General features: G+C 38.6%; 1 protein-coding gene across 1 annotated transcript in view; it reads left to right on the forward strand.

Annotated features, from left to right (window-relative positions):
* furinb (furin (paired basic amino acid cleaving enzyme) b) overlaps positions 1-24577 on the forward strand; it is a 44361-nt gene that overhangs the window by 16937 nt on the left and 2847 nt on the right. The window contains exons 5-16 of the mRNA XM_085914192.1: positions 949-1047; positions 4063-4158; positions 4598-4726; positions 4812-4888; positions 10877-10965; positions 12672-12844; positions 15862-16074; positions 17886-17986; positions 19573-19676; positions 21104-21221; positions 21319-21498; positions 21852-21979. Of these exons, the coding sequence (XP_085770318.1) occupies positions 949-1047; positions 4063-4158; positions 4598-4726; positions 4812-4888; positions 10877-10965; positions 12672-12844; positions 15862-16074; positions 17886-17986; positions 19573-19676; positions 21104-21221; positions 21319-21498; positions 21852-21979 (1507 nt within the window). The remainder of the gene's footprint in view (positions 1-948; positions 1048-4062; positions 4159-4597; positions 4727-4811; positions 4889-10876; positions 10966-12671; positions 12845-15861; positions 16075-17885; positions 17987-19572; positions 19677-21103; positions 21222-21318; positions 21499-21851; positions 21980-24577) is intronic.

A 24577-nucleotide genomic window follows, 5' to 3' on the forward strand; every position in this document is an offset into this window, starting at 1 on the left:
AGAAAATGATGACTTCTTAAATTGCAAAGTGATAAGGGTGATTTACTCTCATTGCATTTCTTGTCCCGTCGTAATTTTTATTCAAATCAAACTGGACAGCTGGCAACTTTCTCAATCCTTCCAGACGAGGCTTCATGCCTCCAGTCTGGTCAGTCAGCCGGCAGCCCCAAGAGGGCTTCCATCCTGTTGTCTTCTCTCTCTCTCTTCTTTCTCTTCAAACACATCCATTCTTCTTGGTGTGCTTGTCAAATCTTGCATCTCACTCCACTCTTCCCTCCCTTCTTCTTTGCCTTTCTGCTTCTCCTTTTCTGCTTCACGAGGCAGGGAAGGTGAGTCATTCCCCAGTGGGACCTCAGTACATATTGCAATATTTTCTCAAGGAAGACTTTTCTTTACATTTCCTTTGTTGTTGTTCATTTTTTGTGCATTAATGCACACTAAGTTTTGTCATGTATGTATGTATGTATGTATGTATGTATGTATGGATGGATGGATGGATGGATGGATGGATGGATGGATGGATGGATGGATGGATGGATGGATGGATGGATGGATGGATGGATGGATGGATGGATGGATGGATGGATGGATGGATGGATGGATGGATGGATGGATGGATGGATGGCTGACAGAAGCATGGCAGCCAGTACGGCCACCACCAGACATTTGTACCAAGGCATACATCAGTGCGAGTGGCAAAATGTAATGTAATGTTATAAACTTATACATATATATATATACACTGAGATAAAAGAAAGATTTCCATTAGACCAGTCATCCGGATCATGGACGAATGTGCTACTTCTACGATACTCGCTTATGGACGCTAAATGCTCTGTTCTTTAGCAGACATATTCTGCCTACTTTCTATCACAACACAGTTTCCAATTAGCAAACTTTAAACAACCTGTAAACATATTTATTGTTGACATTTCTGTATTTCTGTAGGTTTTTGGAGATTATTATCACTTCAGACATCACGCTGTGGAGAAGCGAGCTTTTTCTAGACACACGGGGCTGCACATCAGACTGCAACAAGATGCACAAGTAAGACTTTTCCATTCAATCACAGCTAATTACTGAGGCCTAAAATCGATTAGCATGTGAATCATTTGAAGAAACTAATGTTGACGTGAAGGACAGCTCATTTTAATCTGTTTTGGCAAGTCCCACTGAATGTTTCTAAACTCTCCTCATTTTGAAATGAATTTTTCATATGATTGTTATACAAATGGGCTTAGTGTAACATTTTAACATGAAAAATCTTCACCAAAATTTAAAATAAAATGTAGCATTAGCCACAAGAAGGGAAAGTTGTAGTCATTTCCATAATATTCTGCATTTCAGTTGTATGAACGCTAGCACTAAAGGAGGATGTTTGAGGAATGCCTTGACGAGATTCACTTCTACTTCAAGACTTGGCTTGTATGTTTGACTAAAGGCAAGCATGCAACTTACAGTATGTTTGATTTGTTTTTCATCTAAAACCATCAAACAGCCAAGGCTGTAAAAAAAATGTAATTACTTTAAGATTGAGCACGAGCTGAAAAGCCATACTCTCGGACAATGTCTCTGTCTCCTGACTCAGCAACAACAACCCGGGCTTCAGTGTAAATGCAGCTCACTTGGATGAATTTTGCTCTAAGAAACTTTGTTGTGGCATCCAAACTCATATCGAACGACCCCTAAAACTTAATTAGGAGTAATGATTGACAGCACTGAGAACGCACTGGCTCAGAGGCCTAGAAAATGCAAAAGGTCATCAATGATACAGGACAAGTGAACATAACATGTATTTTTAGTCTTGACGTTACATTATGCTGACAGTCCAAAAAAAAATTTCTCCTTGTACTCTGGCCTTCTCCCACATTCTAAATACATGTATATTAGATTAAAAGATCCATGTTCTCATGACAGTCCATTTATCACTAAGAAACTCAGCATATGGATTTTTTTAACTAATTTGGTTTGGTTAAAAAAATCAATATTTTTTTACCCTTTCTTTGATTAAAATGGTATGAACATAGTGCTGTGCTGCCGGGTGTTCACTGTGTTGCCAGGCAGCCACTATCGTGGATTTTTTTCTTACAGAGCCTTTTAAGCAGTCAGCCAACAAAGGCAGTGTACCAATGCCTTTGTTTACTCACTGTTGGCCTCTCACACCGGTCTTAACGCTTAATTTGGATTTTTGGTTGGAATCCAATTTTTAGATGTGTGTGTAAGCGTTCACATTTCAAATTAAATGTGACCTCACTTTGTCTGGTGTGTGAAGATATGCTTCTCCAAAGTAGCCCGTATGTACAGCAGAAAGAGACGTCACTCACAACGCAATGTTTGCAAAAGTAAATATGCTCAAAGGCCATTGGCCCTGTCCAAATACTCGCATTACACCCTACAGTCTTGAGTAAAATGAACACCTGGGGGAAATACACCAAATGTTTGAGTGCGTAGGCTGCAAGTGAACAAAACCTGCAGAATTTGGACAGTGCTTGTTACGTTATTGACTTGACGCCATATTGGATCTGTGTCATCAAACATGGCGACAACCGGTATTTCCTTGTTTGCCAATTTTGCCATTTTAAATTATTCAAACACTTTAGTAAAGTTGTAGTTCAGTAAAAACTCGAGCTCAGGCTGCCAGTCGATGGTAGCTATGGCTCCCTGCAAAAAAAATCCAAAAACTTTTAGTTTTTCTTTTTAACTTTGAATTTCAACTACAAAAACAAAAAAGACTCAAGATGTACTTACAAATGCTTGAATTAATTTTTATACCAGTCACAGCAAGCTGCTGATGTCAATGAAATATTTTCAATAAAACTCCATCTGACAAAAAATTAAAAGACAGAACATGTGCGCTTTTCTTTGCGTTTAATTTTGCCAAGACAACTTTACAATGTGTCCTGTGTAGCTGGTGCCAAGATGTCCGTTATGCATAAATAAGGAAATTAAATATTGATTTGTCACTGAAACAACATTGATGCCCTTGTTCTCCAAGCCAAGTTTGAGTTGCATCACCACCACTGTATGATTGAACCACCAACGCTGATGTATTGAAAGCATTTCCATTCAGGCAGCTCATTGTGTAGGACAAGGTTACCATGAAACAAGAAATCAAAGAAAGGTGATTATTACCGTGACGCATAGAAAGTCAGTAGAGAGAAGAAACTTTGTGAAGGAAATTCATTTTCCCTTTCAAAATCTACCAACTGGATTTAAAACATTTACAAGTACCTGTACATCCAATTGTCAGACACTTGGTTGCTGTCATCCCCAAAACTATCAGCTTGATCAATTTATTTTCTGAAATGCAGTAATGTGCTTTTTGCCTCTAACATTTTCCATTCCATCCCTACAATCTTCATTTTGCTTTCACAGTGCTCTTTCAAACCCATCAAAGCGGTTCACCCTAAAGCGCAAAACTCACTTTTAAAAATGCAAAGCAAGCTGTCTGGACTTTTGAGTCATTACCATAAGAACAACGAGGCACATCCTCCTCGCCTACAATTTTGCCTTAGACAAGCAACTCGGTTTTCCCAGGAGAACTTGCTGCTTGTCTGAAGCGCTACTTATACTTAGCATGACAAGAGGGATTGCAGTTTGTATGAAAGAGTTCAACATTTATAGCTTGGCTTCCATATCCACAGTATGTCTTTGCAGCCCTTTTTACACCTTTTGCCTACTTTCCAAGCATTCAGTTAGGTCAGTGGTCTCAAACTCAACTTGTTTGCATCAAATATTCCACAAAATAATAGATATCAAGTAGGGGCCCGCAAAATATCATCCAGCAGGCTACAAATGGGACCCAGGGTTTAAGTTTGAAACCACTGCTTAGGCTTGGGGTAGAAAAAACTTCAAACAGCTGCTACTTGGATTGGAATAAAAGATTGCAATCTTATTAAGTCACACGAAACATGCTCACCAACAGTGTGCGAAATCTCTCTCTTGTTACTTTGCACACAACTTGAGCTAAAGTTTGGTGGCTTTTGCAATAACCTTTGACATTAAAGTCCAACAATGCCAAAATGATAAGTGTCTGTGCTTGTGTATGTTTGCACACCTCAGGTTCTGTGGACAGAGCAGCAAGTGGTGAAAAGGAGGAAGAGGAGGGAAGTCTTTGAGGAACCAACCGACCCTGATTTTTCCAAGCAGTGGTACCTGGTGTGTAATGATATCTAATTTGTCTTCCGATTTGGTTTTCTGCACTATTATGCTACACCATTATTCTGAATTCTATTAGTAGTAGTAGTAGTAGTAGTAGTAGTAGTAGTAGTAGTAGTAGTAGTAGTAGTAGTAGTAGTAGTAGTAGTGGTAGTAGTAGTAGTACAAAAACATAACCTAAGTAAACATAAATGCAGTTTTTAAATGATTTGATTTATTAAAGGGAAACTATTCACAGCTTCCCCACCCTGTGTGAAAAGGTAATTTACCCTTTTCCCTTGTGAAACCATGAATCATGAAATATTTTTTGACACCACTGGGAATATATGTAAATCAAGAAATCTAAACTAGATTTTAGTTTACCAGAGGGGTACGGCTTGTCGAGAAGATTCCTGTTTCTCACATGATGTTGACCTGTCTAATAATCATATGTCTTCAGTCCACTCTGACTCATCAAGACTTAAATACCAAAGTAGCTTGGGCTCATGGCTACACTGGAAAAGGTATTGTGGTGACTATCCTGGATGATGGCATTGAAAAAGACCACCCAGATCTCATCAACAATTATGTTAGTAAACTTATCAAGACTTTGCATTATTAAGAACCTCCTTAAAATATGCTGAGAGTTATAACCTTGGTTCCTGGTCTTTTAGGATCCGGAGGCCAGTTATGATGTCAATGATGGAGATGCTGACCCGCAACCAAGATACACTCAGCGTAATGAGAACAGGTAAGGTATTCAGTGAATTCATCAATTTGGCAAGGCATTGCTTTTAACTACCCCTAAATGAGGAAAGTGAACAAGTACATTCAAAAAGGCTAATAAATAGCACGATTTAGCTTGATAATATGTATGCATTTCACTACAATCAAGTTTGAAGATGCTGCTTGGCCTATACTCAGGTCTATAAAATACCAATTTCCTTGGCTTTCACGCAAAAGCCTCGCAGCCATTTTGGCTCTGATTTGTTCGAAACTTTTCACCTGCCTTGGGTTGCCCCTCAAGCCTTTGATTACATTCATAAATATTTACCATGCTTCGATGTTGAGCATAAAGCACACTGATGTTGCATGAGAAGGCCTGCCTCTCAGTCAGCGCTCTGCTTCGTCCTAAAGGTTGGGGTCGAGATCCTGTGCAGGCCCCCACCAGACCTTGCTTTATGTATTGATGCAATGTCATGTTGAAAGTGGAAAGTTTACGAGAGTGGAATTGTCCAAAATCTGGTAGCTTGATGAATGCTTCGGCGTGTTCAGTATTGCTGGGATGAATCAGAGCGGGTCTTCTTGCCCGACATCGGTGCCTGCAATTCTGGAAGAATGGTCAAGATGCACTCCTAAACCTTATAGATAGCCCTCCTGGGTGAGTTGAAGCTGTTATAGCTGCAAAAGGTAGACCAACATCACAATGAACGGTGCAATATGAACCCTTTGGATTAAGAATGGGATGTCGCTTAAGGTCATTTGTGTGTCAAGGCAGTTGAATGAACACTTTTGGTAATACAGTGGACTTTGCAGCGTTCTTGTCTGTCATAGATTAGATTATCATCAATCAAGCAAAATTACACCCGTTTTTATTTTATTTTATAAATGTTTCTTTTAATGAAGAACTCTCAATTTCTTAACACAAAAATAAATACTAGAATAATAGAAATAAAACAAATTTGATTTGTTGTTTGAAAAATATTAATTTTTCAACACTCGTTTCGCGAGTGGGTGTGCCCATGGCAACAAGTGGGCCTTCGTCTAAACCCCATGGCATACATGAAAGGCTACATGTCTTTTCAAATCTACACAGCAAGACTTGTTCTAAATCTGTCTGTTTTCTTCAGACTGCAGCTTTCTTTGCTGCTGTGTATTTTCTCTTTCAGGCATGGTACATGCCACTTTGTAATCTTTTTACCTTTCAAATGTGGTGTGAGGTTCGTTTTTTTTTTTTCTTTTGTGACTAATTGTGATAAGAAATCTTGTTTCTTGTCCAAAAATGTTTGTTTGTGTAAAAGTACATTAATAACATCCTGTGACAGAACAAAGCACCACTGCAGGGGATTACTCACCGCCTCTGATTCTGTTCCAATATGAAGCCAAACCATCATCATCGAAAAGATGCACATGCATCCTTTTAAAATCAGAGGGCTGACACTAAGTGCACTCACTATGTGTTACCAATGAGATAAATAGAATAAATAAAGTCTGCAGTGATTTAGAGTAACACTGAACATATAGTACAGCATGTGAGTAATTTCAACAACTCCCTTGCAATCAAATTTTATGAGATAATTCATAGGCAAGAGGGAGTAAGGAGGTGGAGGGTTTTCAGGCTGCCACTCTGATTAAAACGCTGACACAAAGGTTGTTTCCCTTGTTTATAATTAACATATCAGGCTCTGTGCTTCATGAGTTGGCAGTTTTGACAGATAGTGGAATGGAGACAGGATACACTGAAGGCTGGGTTCTTGTTAGTTCTCGCTGATCACGGCAAGGCTCTCAATCATAACAATGCTCCTTTTTTTCTTTTTCATTGTCTGTAATGTCGGTGTGATGTTGATTTTGAGAGGCAGCAAGCGCATTGGAAATTGCAATAAATGTGTCTAGTTTGATCAAACCTAAAACAATGAAACCCTGAATTGAAACAAAAAAATAATAATTTGGCATGCTAGAGAATGCAACTTTGTGGTTGGAACTGTTTCACCATATCCTTATCTCCTATCTGCTCTTTTGGACACAGAGAGCTCTCTTACACTGAAACTGAGCAAAATAACAGCAAAAACTATCGGGTTGCACCATTGACTAGACACCCCATAGAAACAGATTGAAATCAAAAGTGATGCCAAGAGACACATCCCTACAATTAAGCCAAGCATGGCCATGCTTGCGAGGCACATTTGGTCATGCTTTCTCGCTTCCTACTCACAGTCAAAACCCAACACAAGCAAGGGTATTGTTGTGGCTGTGCTGCTCCACCATCATTTGAATGCCGTTGTTACACAGTAAATGCTACAATTTCAGCTTCACCCACTGGAACTAATCGGTTCTCGGTATAAAACATTTAAAGAAACATATTTGAATAGAACGGCTTGCAAGAAAGACATTGCTGAAGAGTTGATAGGTTGAATTGATTTTTTTTTTTTTGCAATGTGATGCAAGCATCAAATTCAAAATAATATTTGCAAAAAACATTTTTTGGTCTTTAGTTAATTGAATCTTCTTTGCTGAAGTTGATGTTTGCATGATATAACATTTACATTGGATGATGTACTGTACTTGGATTCTTTTTTTTTTAAATAAGCACTTTAGTCATTGAATTGTGTACTTTGGTAACATTCAAGATGTGGAAGTAGAAAAAATAACAAAATACAGTCTAAGTGTTGTATACTAGTCAGCATAAGAAATCATAAAAAATGATAATAAATTACAATCATTCTATTGAGGGGTCAAACTTGCACCATCAAAAACTTTAAATGCACTGTACAGTTGATGTTTTAGGTAACATTGCAGTTCAGTGGCCCGACTGTTAAGGAAATTATTATTTCATGGACATCTAAAATGTAAAGCAAACCGTCATCTTTCCTTTTTTGTCTTAACATCATGAATAAGTTAAAAAAGTAAAAAAAAAAAACATAAAAAAAAAAAAAAACACCGTCAGATATCCAAGTTAAGGACACCCATACTGGTCAGGTTTTCCTTGATTGGATTCTTGATTTTGTGTTGTGGACTGTATTTCCATTTAAAGTTTTAGGTTCAAGTTTTCAGACCACTACTGTGAGAGATAATCTGAGTAACAAAAGTGCATCAACTGAATTAGTCCCATAAAAAAAAAAAGTTGAACTGAATTGAACTGTTTTTACTGCTTAATGTTCCACTATGGTGTCTGAAGAGGAAACTTTCTCTTTACTCATGCTGTTACCTGCATAATGAGTCTCAATTTACTCCTTGATTACATACAGTATGTAGTTAATGAAGGAACCGTCAAGTCACCATTAACCGCTTTACATTAATATATTATAAGAGCAGCCAACTGGAAATAAAAACTCCAGACAGTAATTGCAGCATTTAATTACATGCACAAGTTATGTTTCACATCCTCCAATATGTATACCTATATGTATATATACGTATTTCTTTGTAATACTTTTTTTATGGTTGTTTTATGTTGGATATTTTGTTGGCCTGATAAGGAATCCTAAATATCTTAAAAATCCTAGAGTTTCCTCCCGAGACTCCCGAGATGCACTATTGCCTGGAAAGTTTGCAAGTGTAAAAGTGATAGAGTTTAAAGTAATGGAATTATAGAAGTAAGTGAAAGAGGCAAACAAAAGAAAATATTTTTGATCAGATTTATTGAGGGATGCTAGCATCATCATAAAAGCTATGGTTTGATTGATTTAACTTGAGAAGAGTACATGTGTCCAACTTGTGGAACATTACTTTTAAAACTTGGGACAACTTACCCAGAAAATGGTTCTAGGACAGGCCAGCACCACTTTTCACAGTGCGTTGAAATGCCCCAGAAATGAAAAAGGGTATGATTCTTGACTGTTACTGCCTCCGAAAAAAGTCCTTTGGGCAATCAGAATCTCCAAAATTGAATCGCGGAATAGGCAATATGTGATCATTTTTGTTTCTGGCATTTTATTTTGATTATTTTTTTTACAAAAGCAGCAAAGTTCAATTCTTTCTGCGCAAACATCGAGTAAATCAGACCGTGTGTGGGTTAAAAATGTGAAATGCGAAGAGGTGGGAATAACATGATGGCGATACATCACTGTGTTCCAGAGCTTAATCAGGCGTTGCTGTGCTCTGACCCTGTGAAGTGACTTTAGATCAAAAAGGGTTTTTGTTTTCTTCTTTGCTCTGCCATAGCAGCACTGTGGCTGTAATTAGTTTTGTTTTGATACTGTTGAGACAGCAACCCTTCTCCATCAAATATTATCACATTTTAATGAGGTAAGAGGAATGAATTTTAAAATGAGAGACATTTGTTCATCTGTATTTTATAGCTGAAAGTGTCAACAGACAGTAACGTTAGGTATAGATGACAGATGCAAGGGAAATATTGTGTGTTCGGCATCGTAACGGTCAATGTGCCAAGGGGTCTTTATTATATTTCACAGACTTGATTAGCATGTATAACCGATAAGGGAATATACATTTGTGATATGTTGCTGCATTTTTCATCATTGATTATGTGCCCTCTAAAACTCAGCACCCGCATTAATAAATTATTAAATAAATGATTAATCTGGATCGATCAAATAGATTAGTTCAGAGGTGTGGCTGTCAAGGTAAAGAAATGGGTCTGTGTCTGTCAGTGTCACCGCTGACTTCAGATTTTGACGTCAATGTGCTGCCATTTACATTTAATTTGCCCTAGGCCTTCAGAATTTGCTGTGAAACCTCTACTTACTAATTTAATTTGTTCCGTGATTGCGTTCGTAGGTCAAAAAGTTCTTAAATATTAAATGGAGTAAAAGTGATTTTTGCCATAAGAATTAAGGTCAAATGTAAGATTCATGTTTAAGTGCTTTACCTTGAAAGAAGTTACGACTGTCTATAGGAGTAGACGCTTGAGAGACGGGGGGGGGGGGACAAGTACCATATGCTTATTTTTACGTTCATCTTCTGACTATCCTCACGGCTTTTTGCACTGGCCTTCTTAGGAGTCATGATTGACTACAAAGATCCTGGACAAACTACAGATGGACTTGTCAACATTTTAACATGCACATAGAAACACAGGGAGTGACTGAGCGAAGGGTAAAGACAATATGAAAATGGCTAAATGACATGCACACACACACGTCACAATCTCACCAGACACACTCTGAGAAAGTCACTCACGGGTTCAGAAGTCGAATTTGGTTGGTGAGAAGAGGCATAAAATTCTTGAGGCTCAGGTTCGTATCTCAAAATGTTTGTAAGTATGTAATTATTGAGAAATGGGATGGTTTCAGTCAGATTTGGTCGGATGGTACAGTCAGATTTCAAGTTTGCCCCAGAGCTGGCCTCTGTGGTCTCCTCAAGTTTTCTCATTTTTCCGCCAGTAGGGTTTTTTTTGTTTTTCCTTGCCCTCCTGGGAGTTTAAAATCAGGGGATGTTTGAAAATAATTGTCGATTTTTTTGTATATGTGAAGCCCTTTGAGACTTGCCTGTAATTTAGGGCTATATAAATAAACTTGACTTGACTACAATAATGTCAGCTTTTTTTACAGCAAACCAAGTTTGATTAGAAAAGAATGTCTGCAGTGAGCTTCACACTTTAATACATTTATTAATCGGCATCTCTGAGGACTAAGATGTATTTTGTGGTTTTTGTGATCTCATTTTATGCTGCACACGTCTTAAGTCTGCAAATCAATAGAAAACAGTGAAAACGGTGTGCAGCCCTGTCACCTGCGGCACAAAAGCCCATGGCACAGCAAGCAACGTGGTTGCGAGCAAAGAAAATACAGTAGAGTCTGCAACTCAGACACGCACTGAGGCAGTTGGCCCTGAAGTATATATCATCTTTCTGCAAAGAGGAAACTGCAATACCTAGTTTTCTTGTTAACAAATAACATTTTGGGGGCCCTAACTATGCTGGTAACCTGAAAAGGATCTCAATTCACGGCTAACAGACTTTAATTGTTCAGCACTCAATTGTAAATATTATGTTGGTGTCAGGTAATGGATGGCTGGATGGATTGTCTTTCATAGACCTTCATTTCTGCTCTCTTCAAAGACACGGAACTCGATGTGCAGGAGAGGTCGCAGCTGCAGCTAACAATGGTGTGTGTGGCGTGGGTGTGGCCTATAATGCGAAGATTGGAGGTGAGTGCACCGTATTAATGAGGATACGTATATAGATATTTTTTATTTATTTTGTTTTCTTTCAAATGTGCTCACGCAAAGTCTGAATAATAAAAATAATATGATAATAAACAAACAAGAATAATCTGACTGATTATACTGTGACACCATCATGTACCCACATTCCAAAAACATGCAAGTTGGGAAAATACAAGATGCTAAATTTCCCAAAGGTATGAACTTGAGTGTAAGTGGTTGTCAGTCTCTCTTGCAATTGTCTAGAAACCAATTCAGGTTCTAACCTGCCTCCGACCAAGGTCTGTTCGACAGAACAGGACAAGCAGTAAAAAAAATTAATGCATGAAAAGATGAATATTGTACAGAGTAGTTGTAAAAAAAGACATGATATAAAAGTTCTGATGATTTGACCTTGGAAGAGTATTTTTACAGAACAGTTTGGTTGAGCTCCAATTTCAATTTTGCGGTGCTTAACTTTGGAATTACCAATGTATCCAAAATGGTTAATTCATTTTTTTAGATGCTTCTGAAAAAGTCTCACAATGAACTGTAGGAAATATGTTGTAGGTTTTTGGCATCAGAGATGATCTGTTAAATTGCATGATGATAGAAGCCAGCCTGGATGGTGCATGCAGGCCCTGAGGAACTTGAATTAGCCCCATTCCAGATGTTCCTCATAACTCTCCTTCTTTGTCTTCATTAACATTTGTCTCTCGACTGAGCAACATATTGGCCGTGCTTTTCAATAATTAATCCTCTGTGAATTTGTTCACGTCCTTAGAGCTTGCTAAAGAGCGGCTGTGTTGTGTTGTTCTGTATGTTCACGAGTACAAAGAACGACACTTTATTGGTTGTATCCTTGCTGAGTAATGATAAAGTGATATGCGTTTAAACACTCCAGCTGACATTAGTTGGCTCAATTCACATTTGCTCATGCATCTCTCTTCCACGTACACTCATTCATTTGCGGTAGCACACTACTTCTGACTTGTACTCACACCAGCAGTGTCGCTGAGCTGTAGGAAGTAAAAGAGAATTGTAACAACAGTGATTATGTCTACTGCTGCAACACAGTGTGTACATAATGACCGAGTAAACATCTTTTCTTCGTGTCACTATTTGCGATTTGGCATTCAAACCCCTGTAAGCAAAATCTCCTCCTACAGCGATACGACTTAATCTGTGCGCAGCCCTGTCGGAGAGACTCAGCGGGTTGTCCTGAATCGATTATTGAAGTCTTAATGTGGATGTCTGTCATGTCTCAGGTCCGCGGGTGTAGTCTCGGTAATAGACTTCATTTGAAGGTGGTTCATTTCACACCTCTCTACTGCCATTAATGTCCACGGGACTGATTTGAGGCTGCTCACATCAAACGCTCAGGCAGCGGTGTGCTTAGGTGTGACTGAAGATGTCATTTTGGTTCTACCCTCTGGACACACCATTCTGTTGTAGGCTCTTTGAACTCGTATCCTATTTTTCAGATGGGTGTTCATCAGATAGATGTACAAGCTTTAAAAGAAATCACTATTTTCCTTTTCATCCCACTTGTTTGTTCTTGTTGTATCTGATGAGACGTTTCGTGTGCTTGTTTTACATGTTTTTCCACTTAGTTTTGAATAATCAAAGGCTGCAATTTATTCTGTTGTTCTCTTGCCTCCCATATTTAACCGCTGACCTGACGTGAACTGCTCTGCGTGTGCATTTAACAGGAGTCCGTATGTTGGATGGGGAGGTGACAGATGTGGTAGAGGCCCACTCTCTTGGTCTCAACCCCCAGCACATTCACATATACAGTGCCAGCTGGGGCCCAGAAGATGACGGCAAATCTCTGGACGGCCCTGCTAAACTGGCCAAGGAGGCTTTCCAGCAGGGAATCACCAAGGTTGGTCTGACAATAACGACTTTGCCATTACACCTTTAAAATTGCTGGGTTAAAAATAACCCAGCAAGAATTTGACTCAACGTTTTGCCCCAAACAACTCATTATTTTGTACAAATCAATGCAATGGTTTTAATTTTATTTATTTATTTATTTATTTATTTATTTATTTATCAAAAAAAACAAAAGTTGGGTCAAAATGACACATGGGTCTGTCCAATTTTTAAACCAGCAGTTTTAAGGTTGTTGTTGTTGATATTGTCGCTCGTCGCTTTTAAAAAAAAAATAGCTGTTAAAGGTGTCAGAAAAGTTTACACCCTTAAGACTGCTGAGTTAAACATCGGACCAACCCAGGAAGTTGGATCAATTTGACCCAACTTTGGTTTGTTTCTTTGCGAAACCCAATTTGTTGGGTTGTTTTGCACAGAAACTGGTTGTTTTGTACAATTTGTTGCATTACTGAAACTCTCTTACACATGCCTCAGTCTGTAAAACGCCTATAGCTAATCCAAAATACAGAAGCCTAGACTTGTAACGAGAACTCATCGGCATCCTCATTACCCCTGTTTTGGCCACCTGCCATTGGTGTCCAATAAAATTCAGAATAAACTACTAGATCCTCTTGATCAACATGACCTCCCCCCCAGCTATTACATCTCTGAGTTCGTCATTCCACTACACGACCTCTCCATTCCACATATCTTGGCCTTTTATCTATCCCTCACACACACACACACACACACACACACACACACACACACACACACACACACACACACACACACATACACACACACACCACATATCAAAAGCTGATCGCACATTTGCATTCCTAGTCCCAGCTCTGTGAAGGCATCTCCCACAATCTGTTAGATCTAATGAATCTGTAAAATATTTGAAGCAATGCCTCATTCATGTTGTAAAGCCTTTACATAGAGCTCCCTTCTTATTTTTGTATTCTGTTTTATTTAATTCTGTTTAATTTCTCTTGATGTCATTACTGCATCTTTGTCTACATGTTTGTCTACTCCAATCTTTCTGTCTCAATTTTGCATTGTACGTGTCTGTGAAGAGTTTGTAACTCTGTATTACAAAGCGATATTTTAACAAAGGCTTATTTAATTATATTCCATATGTAAACTAGTATTATCTTATTAAAACAACACAATGGACTACTTTTTAAGACATTACATTCATATTGAACACAATCGAGGTTAGAATGGTGTAGCACTCGACAACCATTTTCTCAGACGCCTTTGAAAAATGACTTGCCCGTCCGTCCTGCATAATGCATCCATGTAATTAATACTTCAAGAAGAGGGTTCCAAATATGGTAGTGAACAGTTTTTTGGTCCCTCCTTTATTTTTGCAGAGAAAATGCAACAAAATTGCATACATGAATAGGCCCAAACTGTACTGCATGTGTTAGCTTTGTGTGAATATCTGCATATATCATACCATAAAAGCCTTGTTCTTGTCTGTTGGAACTCGTGTGTGAATATCTACATATGAGTGTATATTGCCTGTATTCACCAAGATTTCGAAAGATTGCATTTAAAACATACCCAAAAAACTGCTCTGAGAGAGACCAGCGCCGGAACTTGAATGACCCAGAAGCAAATAGAATGAAAGTTGAAAGGACTATTGCAATATTGGTGATTTGGCAGACACAATCCTGGTTGCACCTCGTAAGAAGATCAGCTTCCACATTTGTTTGCGTGGGCATTCAAGTTTGTTCCTGCATTTTCTCCACAGACCTTTAGTAAATCAAACCCTTGGTGTCCTGGCTTTTGACTTCCACTATCGGATTTTCTGGTAAATTGCCATCATACATGTGTAGATTTGCATCATGTTAAAATGAGTAGATAAGATTATCCTAAAAAGACCAACAAACATCCCTCAAACGAAAGGACATTTTCACAAAGGCTACTTTCAAGTTGTGGCTTGCTGACATCAGATGGCCCCGTTCCCTTTTATTCCATTATGGCCAAGAAGAAACGGAAGTGTTCCATAGACCTGCAGCTATTACGAGCTGCAACAATGTCCGTCAATGTATGAAAGGGCAGCCTTACTCTGTGTGCCTTTGGTGTGGGACATTTCAAAAATTCCATTCAGTCATCCATCTATCCATTATCTGTAACGCTTGTCTCCCGGGGGTCGCAGGCATGCTGGAGCTTATCTCAGCAGTCATTGGGCAGTTGGCGGGGGACACCCTGTACTGGTTGCCAGCCAACCGCAGGGCACACAAAGACGAACGAACAACCATTCGCACACACACACACACACACACACACACGCACACACACACCATGGGCAATTTGGGGTGCTCAATCGGCCTACCAAGCATGTTTTGGGGATGTGAGAGTTCTCGGTGAAAACCCACACGGGCACGGGGAGAACATGGAAACCCCACACAGGGAGGGCCGGAGGTGAACTCGAACCCACAACCTCTGAACCGTCAAAAATGTATTCTAAAAATGAAAAGTAACCAGTGCATGAAGGCAAACAAGATTTATCTCTTGAAATGCTAGACATTTCAGTCATAAGTACCTTTAGATAAGATGCAAGATCAAATTCTTGGTGCGTGTGGAAATAAATGTCTTTTTTAACCTGACAGAGTATATAATTTTTTACTTCGGTCATATTCTTATTATGACACATAAATCACCTCACGATTGTTAGGCTGCTTGTAAAGTGCAACACTTAATGAGATTGAATGGGTGATATACTGTTAGTGCTTTCGAAAATTGGAGCAAAACAGTCTCATCGGCAGCTTTGGCATTCATCTGGCCTCTAAATATTCCGTTTGATATTTTTCCTTTCCCTTTTATCTTCTGTTTTAACACAGTGCCTCACATGAAAAGATAAGAAGACTAATGGTTGTACAGCTCACTTTCCAAAGACAACATGTAACTAACAAGGCATTCGAGCAGTGGGGCATAATCGGCTCTCTCTATGTCTCCCGTAATTACTGTTGTGCGGTCATTTGGAATAATGTGTTCATTCTTTCTTTACCTCAGGGACGTGGTGGACTGGGCTCCATTTTTGTGTGGGCTTCTGGAAACGGCGGCAGAGAGCAAGACAACTGCAACTGTGACGGCTACACCAACAGCATCTACACATTGTCCATCAGCAGCACCACACAATCTGGAAATGTGCCATGGTACAGTGAGCCTTGTTCATCTACCCTCGCCACAACCTTCAGCTCCGGAGACCCTGGGGAAAAACAGATAGTAGGTGTACGCAGATACACAGTATACACTCATGGAAAGTCTGAGCTTTTGTGCTCGAAAGGAAACTATCCAAATGTCAAAATGATGTATTGTGTTTCAAGACAAGATGTAAGCTTACACATCCAAAATCAAACTTTGTCTAACATTGACACGCATAAGGGAATCTCTCTGTTGTTAAAATAGGAGCTGACAATGACTGAGAAACCGCGACATGCCTCCTTGGCGCTACTTGTCAAAAAACGCTTGCGTCGGGGACAAGGAACAGATAACTATCAATCCTCTCAAAGGATGCATTCTGCAGGCGGGCCAAAACAAATATATAGGTGTCCTTTGTTTCTTTTTGTATTGGTAGCATCGGCTTTTTCTTTGCCAGAGAACCCATTTTTACTTTTCACAAATTGCCAAAAGAGTATCTTTAGCAATTTATTTTAACTGACATCCCTTCTCGTATCTCAGTATGTAATATCTTTCACACCCAGGATGAACAGAAATGTAGCTGTGAATATTGACAGATGGTTAGAAAACATGACTCGAGTGAGGATAAGCGGTATGGAGAATAGATGCATGGATAGAAAACATGTTTGATTTAAATGCATGATTTACATATAGTGTGTGTGTGTATGTATGTATGTATATATATATATACTATATTTTTATATAGATAGTATACATATATATATATATATTTTATATATATAGTATTTTATAGGGTTTTTTTTAATAAGCGAGATATTCGCCATTTGAAACAGTTCCTGGGTGTCTTAAGATGTCTGTGACATGCTTGTCAAAATATCCTATGGATCAAGATCTACTGCTCAACTCTCTTAAGCCATCTATACTACATAAGTTCTTATTTCTTTGTAAAAACATATAATGTATAATTTAACAATGGAATAAGCCTTCAACAAGGTTTTTTGCCCCTAATTTCAAGTTTTTGGTTAGTAAAAACAAGTGGACGTCTTTGAAAACGCTGCCGCTGCTGTTGTAAAATTGAATGTCCAAACCTTTTACAAACAGAAGATGTGAACATCTTCATCCTGCACATCCTTGTCCAAATAAGTTCTGTCTATTATTGATTTGAATAGCATACTGACTTTTGTTTGTGCATGGCTTTGTGATAACGCTTCACCAATGATGTGTGAACTTACTGTGACCAGTGGAAACACATATTTTCCACATATTTTTCAATTCTGAAACCAAATACATTACCAGTCAAAGATTTGGAAACAGTTTTTTAGTCAATAATATGAGAAATTATGTCCAAATGTTTTACTGGTAGTGTACAGTATATGTATTCAATGCATTTGCGGTTGGAAACAGAACAACCAGCTTTGTGTGAAGCACGGCAATGATTAATTATGTATGTTGTGCCTATGTCATTTGTTATTCATTTAACCTTTATTTTCTCAGATAATCCAATTGAAAACAAATAATCATCTTCAACGGAAACGCACCTGCAAACACCAGATTAAAACAAGATTGTCTTTAGGCGTATTTTGGTCCCGATACGTGCATGGGGATTGTCTGAATTGAATTTCCAAAACTGCAAAAATGCAGAGACTACATTGTTCTCATGTCAACATTGCCATTGGGGTTTCTAGTTGTATGGTTCTAGACACATGAGACTGGAAAACAAACTGACGCTTCCATTTTCTTTCCTGTTATCAATTGCTCATTAAAGGGTCTTCTGGTTTCCGGGACCTCAGTGACTAACCCCCAACATCTTTCACTGTGACTTTCCAGCACACATAAGTGGAATAGTTGATGTGTAAAATTGAATGTATCTCTCAATTTCCATGTCCGTCTCCAAGGTTACAACAGATCTCAGGCAAAAGTGCACCGATTCACACACAGGAACGTCGGCTTCAGCACCACTAGCTGCTGGAATCATTGCTCTGGCACTGGAGGCCAAGTAAGTTGAATTACCCTTCCACGGAACCAGCCTTATGGCCCATCAGATGTTCTTTAAGCTTATTTTGTATGCATCACTGTAGGCTTAGCGGTTAATGTGAATATTTGTGTGCACACAGAGTCAGCCTAAAACCTTACCCACTGGTTCACCCAGAGAACGGATCTTTTTATAATTACTTCATTAGCCAGACAAATTAGTGACTTTATCCCCAAAAAACATCCGAATATCTTACAGCTGATTGTGACGTCTTAAACTAGAAAGTGTGTCACGTTATATCTCATCCAGTTTTCCAAATTCAGCAATTCGAATGTGTTCCATGATAGGCTTGCCTTTTATCTTATCTTGGCATATTTAGTTTGCTTATCTTCACAATGCTTGTAATTCCCATTTTAGCAATTTAGCTGGCAGCATTTTATTTGAAATCCTTAAAACCCCCTCAGGGCTATATAAGTAAAGATGTGAAGAAAGTAAGTATCTCTGTGTAATACTTTGAGATTTCTTGTCAGGGCAAAAAATACAAAACATTATTCAATTCATTCATTCATTATTCAAGTAACAATGAAGAACCCCACTCCAATAAATGTTACATTTATACATTTGAGTGCTGTAAGTTGAATTTGAGATTCAACTCGTACTTGATGTGTTTTCATTTTGAGGCTTCTACCAATCATTATTTTATTCAAACTCAAATCAATTTATGTTCTATACAATCATGTCAAAGTATGTCTGACCAAAGGGGCAGGTAGTCAAAAGATCACATTCAGCGTGTTTTCCCTTTCATGAGTAATATCAAAGATGTTTGTGGGAGCTGGGTTCAAAGGCTATGCCTGTGATTTGTATTTGTCAGTGCTTTACAAAAAGACATTTTTCAAACTCTGATCTCCTGGCGGGGACTGCAGACTGTCATCTGTGACAGTGTTTCAGTTTATCACGCTGTAATCTCATCTATGAATTTGCCCTCCCTGTCAGATAGATTCATTCAAAAGGATGTTTTATCTTTCTGCTGTTCTATTTCTCCATCAATCACCCTTGCCACTACTTGTTAAGTGTCACTGAAATAATGGGGGATCGTGTCTATTAAAAACACATCCCCATTCTACACTATAGCTGACACTGGCTCTGCTGTTGTGTTGGGCCTTTTCATTCAACTTCTTTGTATTCTATGTACAGAACATTAAGTATCCTTTCTACAGTGTAAAGGCTGCATCATACACCTCAGTAACGGTCATTACAAAGATGTCTCGACGCGTTCCTGTTTTACCGTGTTCACTGAACTTTAAGGCCAATGTTTTATACCAGTGTTAAAACCATAGTGTGAAACAGGATAGTTGTCATGCTTAACTGAAATGATCCTTGGTCTTTTTCGTATTCGAAAAACTGCCTCTCCATTTTAACATTCTGAATTATATTTTAGCAAGGGCTACAGATGGGTAAATGTTTTTAACATTCTACTGCTTTCTTTCTTTTGCTGTAGAGTTAGAGGTCAGCCAAGTCTGACAGTTCATAATATATGGCGGGAACTAAATTACACCTTCTACTGTTGTGTGACATGAAGATTAAATGGTCTCTTTCCCACATTTCGGTAGTATGAACCTGACCTGGAGGGACATGCAGCACCTGGTGGTGAGAACAGCCCAACCCAAACATCTCAACGCAGGAGACTGGAGAACTAATGGAGTTGGACGCAGAGGTAGTACTGATGATTTTGTGTCAAAAAACTCCTTTTCTGATTTTACACTTCACCAAAATGTTGGAGATAGAATGTATGCTCTGTGTTCGCCATCCTGAATGTGGCAGGTCTGTCAGTGAGGCGATGCATGTAATAAATGGACTGACCTTTATAAAGTGACAACCATCATGGTCAGTAGCATTCATAAGCATTTTATTAACTTTGCTATGGTCTGTTACCATGATGACACATCTTAGTGTATTATGCCACACTAACAGTATTCAGCAACTTTTCTATAGCCTTGGGTTTTTTTTTTAGTTCTGGTCCCAAGGAAAGGTTTAACTGAGGTAGACGACAAGAACAGACAGGGAGAAATGGTAAAACAACAGGCTGCCCCCAGTGAGTAGGAGCAGGTCCCTTTTTACCAAGTTCATCTCATACAGTAGTCATTATTGTGCTCTATCACTATAAAAAAATATGATGTAGTTCAAATGGAAGATTTTTCCAAGATAAATATTTTTTCTCGCATTTATGTGACCTATAAACTGTATGAGTCAATTGAAAGGAAAAGGAAAATAAATCTTTTTGAGGGGTGGAAATAACACTGTTAGCTCAGTTTATTTGTATTCCTCCTCTCAAAACAGTACAAATCATAGGTCACATTGATGGTTGGAAAACCTTTAAGTGATTTATCCATCCATCCATTTTCTGAAGCACTTTTTCGCGCAAGAGTATCGTGCGTGCTGGAGCCTATGCCAGCAGTCATCGGGCAGTAGGCGGGGGACACCCTGAATTGGTCGGCAGTCAACTGCAGGGCACACGTAAACAACCATTCACATTCATACTCTCACCTATGGGCAATTTGGAGTGGTCAATTGGCCTACTATGCGTGTATTTGAAATGTGGGAGGAAACAGGAGTACCCAGAGGAAATCCACACAGGCACATGGAGAACATGCAAACTCCACACAGGAAAGTCGGAGCCAAAATCGAAACCACAACCTCAGCACTGTGAGGCGGACGTGCTAACCAGTCAACCACCGTGCCACCCTGAAGTGATTTATGCCAGTCTCGTTTTATCAGACCACCAAAATGTGCCATTTCCAATCAGATGTATAGAGATGTTTTTGTTTTTATATTGCTTACACTGTTTGCCGGGGATGATGACTGGCTGAGTAGTCAAGAATTTTAACTGTAGATTCACAAAAAAGCTCAAATCTGAACTTGATAGGTTTGTGAATATCCTTTCTACTAACCACAAGAATCTCACAGTACAGCTGTTGTGAAATAATTTATTAGGTTATGTATTCTGTAGGTCTTCAATACATTGTAATTTCTTTGGTAATTTGCAATGAGTGATTAAAAGGCTGGTTTGTTATTTGTGTCTCCTTTACTAGAAAATAATGCTAATGAAATGTGTGTACTAACAACGCCCCGTTCCCCCCACAGTGAGTCACTCATATGGTTATGGGCTCCTGGATGCTGGCGCAATGGTGGCTTTAGCGCAAAACTGGACCAGAGTGGGCCCACAGCACCAGTGTGTTCACACAATGCTCACAGAACCAAGGTGAGTGTTGGAGACATCAGTCACCATCTTGCCCCTCAGGGTTGGCACATTTATTTGTGTAGACACGTACCATTAAGCTGTCTTGTCAAATCTGCAGAGACATCGGGAGCAGGCTGATGTTCAGTAAAAGCGTGGATGCCTGCTGGGGACGGCCAGACTATGTCAGCTCTCTGGAGCACGTTCAGGCTCGTCTCACTCTTCTCCACAACCAGAGAGGCAAGCTGGCTATTCATCTCATCAGTCCACTGGGCACACGCTCTACCCTCTTGTTTCCCAGGTACACAAGGAAACGCTCAGCACACTCTGAATTTTACATGTGAGGTGTACAAACCTAGAATTTGTGATGCAGGGCCATGACAGACAAATAGAAAAAAAATCTGTTAAAATAAATGTAATCTAATAGGAATTATTTCAACACTTTCTGTTGTAAATTACCTTTTTGGAAAGTTACCTACAAAATTTGGAAATATTAAGAAACGTTCCATTGGACATAATGTTAATGAAGGTATATAAACTTGCAGTATTTGCTTTATTTCCATTCAGTACTATTGAGTTCCTCTCTATAACATTTTCTAAGACACATTTTTCATTTCGATACAGAGAAAAGAAATACTGTCCCTATTCTTGCAGGCCAAATGACTTCTCCACTGAGGGATTCAATGACTGGGCCTTTATGACCACCCACTCGTGGGATGAGAATCCTCAAGGGGAATGGACCTTGGAAATAGAAAATGTTGCTGCTAATAGCCGAGACTACGGTAACCGAATTGGCTTCCATTATTTATCACTTGCATCACATCAAACACCCATACCAAGACCATTTTTTTGTATTTATTTTTTTTAATTATTTTATTTGAACTACAATATTGGTACGGCGGAGCTGGACGTTAGAGCACTATATCAGTTAATCTGTGTGGCATTAGCATATTTTCCCCAGGTTTACATGGCTTTTCTTCAGCTACTCTAGCCAGCTCTCATGTTACATTAAATTCATGGTAACATAATCGGACAATTAGATGAGAATGTTAATTTAGTTTCTACATATGTCCTTCAGGTGACTTTTTCAGAAAGTGTCCTGCCTCTCACTCCATCCAAAATCAACTCACATGTGACCCTGAACATAAAAAGAATGTAAAAAATGGATGATTGGATAAACTACTTCACAACGGTAGATCACTGATCTTCGGCAAGGTTGAACCGTTAAAAAAAAGTGGAGAAATGATATTTTAAAACACTATTGATTTTTTCCAATTATAGTTGCGGTGTTCTCTGACAAACAAGTCAAGTACATGACATTGGATGGACTTCAATATGAACCCAGACAGAAATTCAAAAGACAAAAAAACTCTCCTTCTTGTAGCCATTTAATCTTTTCAATAAACCACAAAATAAATGAGAATAAACAACAAGGTCAACTCAAACATGGACAAAATTTTTGGTAACCCCAAATGATAAAAAAGCCCACAGTGGTCAGAGAAATAACTTGAATCTGATGAAAGTAATGATACATTTTTGAAAATTAAAGAAAATCAGCCAATTAAAATTGTGGTTCAGCAGATTTAAAAAAACAAGCTGATGAGAAATATTTAACCAAAGTGATTTTCCTAATTAGCATTACTGCTGTTGTTTCAGGGCATTAAAAGGAAAATTAAGGACAAGCATGTTAAAATCTATCATAGGACAATCTCCGAACAGCTTGATGTTCCTATGTTGCAAGTATTATTCAGAAATTGAAGATCAACAGGACCGTAGCCAACCTCCCTCAACATGGCCGCAGGAGGAAAATGAAGGAGAAATTGAAGTGATGGATAATACAAATGGCAACCAAAGAGCCCAGAGCAACATCCAAAGAAATTGAAGGTCACCTCCAAGGTCAAGGTACATTAGTGTCAGAGTGTAACATCCGTTGTTTGAGCCAAAGGAGTCTTTATGGAAGATGACCCAAGATGGAGGAGAATATAAATTATTAATTAAAAAAAGTGACCCTGGAATTTAATAAAAATAAAAATTAAAAATCTGATGAACCACAACTTAAAAGCAGTGACTTCCATTGGTAAATTCTAGTTTAGTTTTTTTTTTACTTTTGTTACATTCAAGTTATTTCTGTGACCATTGTGAGGCTTTCTTTCATTAACAAAAGTACCAACGCGTTTACATGGATCATATCATTTATTATTTTTGATGTGAACCATGACGCAAATGGCTAAAGGAGCAAGTATAAAATAATCATTTGGATTTACAGCAAAACTAAATGGGCTATTGGTCAGCACACCTATCTACAAAGTTTTATCACATTTTTGGCATAATTCTGGTAGTTAACTAACTGAATAACTAATGTCAATCCTTGAAGTAGGCAGATATGCTACAGTAAAAGTCTCTCACTAGAATTAAAAGTAAAAAGACATGATAAGCCTTAATCTCTCATCTGTATTGACTGAAACATCGTTGCTGACTGACCTTTGCTGCCACACAAGATGGAAAACATTATTTTTCCAGCCTCATTAAAAATTGTTGTCCTCTTTCTCCGTGGTCAGGTCTTCCATTTATTTTGTCATTTCTGTGTCACATTCCTCTCCCTCGCCAGCACCACGTTTTTCTAAACTCCCCAGCTCTCGTTTTCATATGTAAGAATTAAGATTGTGCCCTTCTTTTGGTGTCAGGCAATGACAAGCACGGTGGTTTTATAATATGCCAACATATTGTTATCTTCCTAATTGTTATATTGTCTGCTGAAGGGCAAATTATCCACAGTAGTGCCCAACCTTTTCGTCCTCCTTCAGTTGTAGGAAACTACAAAAGCAAGGAATAAGGAATTAAGGCACTGAGAAATTAAAAAGTGCGATAGATAACATTTGTGTGATTGTGCCACGTCTTTCTCAACAAAGAATGCATATTCAAATGTCATATTGAAAATTGGCCAATTTTGGCACTTGTCTTCCCGGCAAGTCTTATCATCACCCATTGGCGACATCCTCATCAGCTACATGAACCTTTTTAAAGTTTTTTTTTAAAAAGGGAATAATAATAACAACAATATTCACTGATTATTCAACAACCTGAGTCTTTGCTTTGCATGCTCTGAGCGTCTGCTCTCTGTCTGCAGGGTCTTTGGTGTTGTGGTCACGTAACTCACAACATAAATTTACGTCCTCCCATGTGTCCTCATCACACATAATGTATTTTACTCAAAAATGGCACTGACTAAAAGAGAGCCCATTAGCATGCTGCCTTGTTTATTTACACATCATTCATCAACACTGGGAATAGTCTAGCCCGGCGTGTGAAATGATCCTTCATGTGTATCATTCCTTTTAAATGATCTGATTCACACAAATATCCATTTGGCACTGTTACTA

The sequence above is a fragment of the Syngnathus leptorhynchus genome, chromosome 6 (genome assembly GCF_054491065.1).
Source record: "Syngnathus leptorhynchus isolate UIUO chromosome 6, UIUO_Slep, whole genome shotgun sequence".
NCBI lineage: Eukaryota > Metazoa > Chordata > Actinopteri > Syngnathiformes > Syngnathidae > Syngnathus > Syngnathus leptorhynchus.